This window comes from Phoenix dactylifera, chromosome 18 (assembly GCF_009389715.1).
Source record: "Phoenix dactylifera cultivar Barhee BC4 chromosome 18, palm_55x_up_171113_PBpolish2nd_filt_p, whole genome shotgun sequence".
Classification (NCBI taxonomy): Eukaryota; Viridiplantae; Streptophyta; class Magnoliopsida; order Arecales; family Arecaceae; genus Phoenix; species Phoenix dactylifera.
Genome location: NC_052409.1, coordinates 8,240,278 through 8,245,300, shown reverse-complemented (window position 1 = coordinate 8,245,300; position 5,023 = coordinate 8,240,278). Strand labels below are relative to the sequence as shown.

Here is a 5,023-nt window from a genome sequence, read left to right as displayed (position 1 = left end):
TGGCTTGTCCATTCTGGTTGCCTCGACGCACCCCTCGCCACCTCCGCCCACGAAGGGCCCTTCGCCGCAAACTTGGGGGCAGCGGAATTTGGCCCTCCATCCTTCCACGGCACCGGCGTCTCCGACGGCCCAGCTCCAGGTTCAGCCATGGCACACACCTCGCAGCTGTTCGAACCAATTTCCCCAATGACCGCCCCCAGCGCACGAATCTCAAAGCTCGCACACCCGCTCACCCCCGTTCAGCAGCCTTTTAGGCCATCAACTGTAGGGATCACCGACAGGATTTTTTGCTGGAACTTCCGCCAAAGTCCTACTTCCCTCTGGAGTACCTGAAATACCGGAAAACTTGGTCCTGCTTGCTTCTTTAGCCGGTTGTCACAGTATTTATAACTCTTAATAAAATCCTGAGCCCCCTCCACCGCCCGCCCCACTTAATGTCGCGCGATTTATTTCCCTCTCTCTCTCTCTCTCTCCCTCCCTCTCTCTCCCTCTCCCCCCTTCTTGGATGCCTGCTCCCATGCATTAGAAGCTCTCCCTCTCCTACGTCGGCTTTCCCTCATTTCCTTCTCCATTCCATCTCCCACAGCCTAGCGATTGTAGTTGGCTTCCACTACTGCCTGCTTCATCTTTGGAAGCAGCCTATGCTTTTCTGGCGGAGATTCCCAAGATCTCCCTCTCTCTCTCGCTCCCTCTCCCTCCTCTAGTCGTCCCTCTTTCTCCCATTCTTTTCTCTCTAACCCTCTAGTGTTGGGTGTTAGGCTTTTCTCTCCTTCTCTCCCCCTCACTTTTCTTCTCACTGTCCCCCTCTCCTTGTTTCGGTACACTCCGGCACAGCACGGCATGGGTTTGTACCGTGCTGCACTAATAGATCTGCATGGGTCACTAATCACTATATTGGACATAGTAACTTTACCACAATTTATTCCTATATATTTTTTTTCTTCAAATCCAAAAATTTCTATCTGGCGATGTTTTCTTCATTAAGTTCTATTAAATGCGTTTTGGCTTTCTTCTCCATTATCATCTTAGCGCAATTAATGATGTACTTCCTGTCATTCCTTTTCCCGTAGAGAGGGAAGGGGCCACCAGATTCTTACTGTTGACTAGGTCGAGATAGGCGCTGAAATTATTCCATCTATATCTTTGACAAAGTTGTTTATTTTTGCTGACCCACACTGATTCTCTGAAACTAATTATTTCCATCAAACAATGGACTTTAAAATTTGAAGCAGATATTAACGGCTTCATAATTTATTTAAAAAAATTTATGATAATTTTGGATTCATATTCCCCCAGAGATCAGCTCTCATACTTTTTTTACGAGATTTTCTTTTGAAGGCAATGGAACGAACATTTTGAAAGCAAGGAAAATGACTCTGGATTCCCGGTCCATGAAAAAAAGAATACTGCGACGCACTCCAACGACACACGACAAACGGATCTCCAACTCCGTCCAATACACCCCTTCACATGCTCAGGCGCCTCATAAACTCCCACTCCTCGTAGCTACCATCGTCGCCGACCTCCGTACCTCCGGCGGACACCTCCGAGTCGCTGCTCATCCCATCCCCGCCGGAGTCACCACCGACGACGAGGTACGGCATGGAGTGGAAGGCGCGGGCAAGGGCAGTAGCCCACGGCTCCGGCGTTCCTCCCCCCTCCCGAGCGCCGGACTCCTCGGCCCGCATCTTGAGCGCCTCGAACATGAGCTCGGGCTCGTGCTGCATCGATCGCAGGACGTCCGCGCACGACGGCCCCTGGCACCGCCTGCGTCACCGCGAAGCAGTGCGGCCCGTCGCTCTGCGTCACCCGCACAACGCTCGGCCCCCCGAACAGGTTGTGCAGCCCCCCGAGCGCCTCCTGGTAAGCCCCGCCCATAAACATCCCCAGGTAGTAACCCCCCTCCTTACCGCTACCGCGCGGCCGCCGCGGCCGCCGCCGAACTCGTGCAGCGGGAGGCTTGGTCGCCCCCCGATGAAGCGGTCTGCCTTGCCGTCGCTGTCGCAGGTCAGGTCCGACAGCACCCCCTCCACGCGTGGCCGCTGGTCGAGCCGGTGGATCGGTACGATGGGGAACAGCTGCCCGATCGCCCAGAAATCCGGCATCGAGGTGAAGAACGAGAGATTCACATGGTACGTCTTGACCGGATTAGCCGCCCCGATCTCGTTCGCCACCAGCTCGCAGAGCCCGTCCACCGCCGCCAGGTGTTCGATCCCCAGCACGCCGTCCTTGAACTGCTCGACACATTTCCTCTTCAGCTGGTCCATGTAAATCAGGGACTTGTCGCACTCGGCCTGGAAGGCGGCCGCTATCAGATCCCTGTAATCGCCGCGCGCGTCGTCGGGCAACTCATCGAGGAAGTAGGCCGGGCCGGCCCCGAGGGCGGCGGCCGGGTCGACCGCAGCCGCAGTGGTGGACGACACGGCCTCGAAGACGAGGACTGAGTGGTGGGACACCAGGGCGCGACCGCTCTCACTGCAGAGTATGGGGTGGCGCACGCCCTTCCGGTCGCACGCGTATTGGACCGCCTGGATCACGGCGTCGGCGTACTCGTCGAGGCTGTATCCGACGGACATGTCCGAGCCGCTGGAGTGGGAGCCGTCGTAGTCGATGCCGAGGCCGCCCCCCACGTCGATCACGCGCATCGCCGCCCCCAGCCGCGCCAGCTCGCAGTAGATATGGGCGGCCTCGCTGACGCCGTCCGCCAGGAGGGTGGTGGAAGGGATCTGCGATCCGAGGTGGAAGTGGAGGATCTGGAGGCAGTCGAGCATCTCGAGCCGCTGGAGCTTCCGGGCCACCGAGAGGATATGGGCCGTCGTCAGGCCGAACTTTCCCTTCTCGCCGGAGGTCGACCCGAAGTGGCCGGAGTGCCGGGTCCGGAGCTTCGCCCGGAGGCCGATCACCGGCCGGATTCCGAGCCTCCGGCTGGTCTCCACAACAGTGTCGAGCTCTTCCTCCTGCTCGAGGACGATCACCGCGTTCAGATCCAGGGTCCGGGCGAGGAGGGCCAGGGCGACGTACTCCTCGTCCTTGTAGCCGTTGCAGATAAGGAAGGCCTCGGGGCTGCCCCGCGCTAGGCAGCTCATGGCGAGGAGGAGCTCCGGCTTGGATCCGGCCTCGAGGCCGAAACGGAAGGGGGAGCCGAACTCGACGACGTCCTCCACGATGAACCGGTCCTGGTTGCACTTGACCGGGTAGACGCCCTGGTAGTGGGCTCCGTAGCCGGAGGACCGGATGGCGAAGTCGAAGGCGGAGTGGAGGGACTCGAGGCGGTGGCGGAGAACGTCGGGGAGGCGGACAATAAGGGGGAGCTGGAGGCCAAGGCCGCCGGCGGATTTCGGGTCGGAGGCCTTCCGGACGACCTTCATCAGGTCGATCTCCTGGTGGGGGAGGGTGACGGGCCCGTAAGGTCGGACGGCGATGTTGCCGGCGGCGTTCACGGTGAAGTAGGGGGCGCCCCAGCCGTCGATCTTGTAGAGGGCGGCGGAGAGGTCGGGGGACCAAGGGGAGAGGTGTTCGAGGTCCGCCGTCACAGCGGTCGAAGCGCCGCCGGGAAATGTTCCCGGCGCAGGAAGACAGCCATCCCAGGCGAGGCCGTAGCCAGGAGGGGGGACTGCAGCGTCTACGCAGGCCAGGGCCGGCATCTCTTCCCGATCGCAGGAAAAATGGAAGAAAAAAACGCTAAATTTTTATCAGATTTGAAGAAGGGGGCTCTGATAGCCGCCGAGGCCGGAGCCCCGGCTACCCCCCCAAACGAGGCAGGAGAGAGTTGAACAGAGGAGAAAAACTCTAGCTCGGCTTTAGAGTCGCCGGATATCCCCACGCCCGGACCTTCAGAAGACGGAGAAAACAAAAACAGCGATCAAAAAATGGGGAAGAAAGAGGAGAGGACTTGTAGGATCTGGGAGACCAACCGCCGTGGATCTGGCCGGGATCACAGATCTGAGACGAAAGAACGGACGATCTAGGAGAAAGGGAGGATTGCTTCTTCGATCTCTCTCCAGGAGAAGGGAAGAAAGAAAAGGAAAACAAAACAGAGAACAGAACAGAAAGGATATCTAACTCCGGCGGCGGAGGAAGCGGAACCCTAGAGGCAGGCGGCGGAGGAGGGAGGGAAACCTAGTGGCGGGATGGCTCCAGCAGGAAATAAAAGGCGGAGGTCGGGGAGCGGGCGAGAATTGCATGAGGCGAGGGGGGCCTTTATAGGGCAAAAATAGACTTGTTTCGCAAGGAAATAGGAGAAAAATATAAAAATAGCCGTTAAAGTCTAGCCCTTTTTGGCAACGTTTTTTTTTTCTTTCTCCATCCTATTTCGTTTGTATCGCCAAGATTTGGGACCCACCTATCCATCCGCGTCGATTTGCCGCTTGGCCTGGAGTGGGCCACGCCCTCGCCGAGTTTGTTTTTAATATTTATTTGGGTGAAAATAGTAATCCACATAACCCTAACGCTAGTACATTGTGGCAAAATTACGAGAAAGTAAATATACAAAAGAGAAGCTATATCAACTATAGATGTCTAGAAGAACTCTCCAGAATGCTGGACGATGAAGGGGGCGAACTGTCCTGTTTACCTCTCATAACACATATGCTGTCTAAAATTCATCCATCTTCTGAACCAATCTGCGGGTCTCACGAATAAAAGGATGTCCATTACCATATCTGTCTGCTCTCCGTATCCAATCGATTACTATAGATGAATTTCTCTCGAGGTACACCTGCCCGCTCGACATCAAGAACCTGTATCGCATAGAATATACACTTTCCAAGCAGTCGCGACTACTAGCTGCTACCAGCCTGCCCTCGCCAAGTCTTCAACGCCCCTTCTCTCTCTAAAAACCATGGAGTATAATCTCGTGTAATACCCGCAAGATTCTAGGAGGACGAAATTGTTGCCTGCACTGCGTGATTGGTTGCAGTGCACGCAGTATCTAGGGAAGCAAGGGATCTTCGAGAGATGATCTTGTGAAAGGGATCTTTCGGAGATGATCTTGAACCGTTGTATTGGTGCAGCTGTCGGCTAT

At 56.4% G+C, this 5,023-nt stretch overlaps 1 protein-coding gene across 1 annotated transcript; it reads right to left on the bottom strand.

Moving 5' to 3' along the window:
• Window positions 1-1,215: 1,215 nt before the first annotated feature.
• On the bottom strand, window positions 1,216-4,403 carry LOC103705463 (arginine decarboxylase-like). The gene is given in 3 exon segments (XM_017842353.3): window positions 1,216-1,760; window positions 1,762-1,920; window positions 1,923-4,403. Coding segments are annotated over 3 exon segments (2,175 nt in total). The 5' UTR covers window positions 3,645-4,403; the 3' UTR covers window positions 1,216-1,466.
• Between the last annotated feature and the right edge of the window lie 620 nt (window positions 4,404-5,023).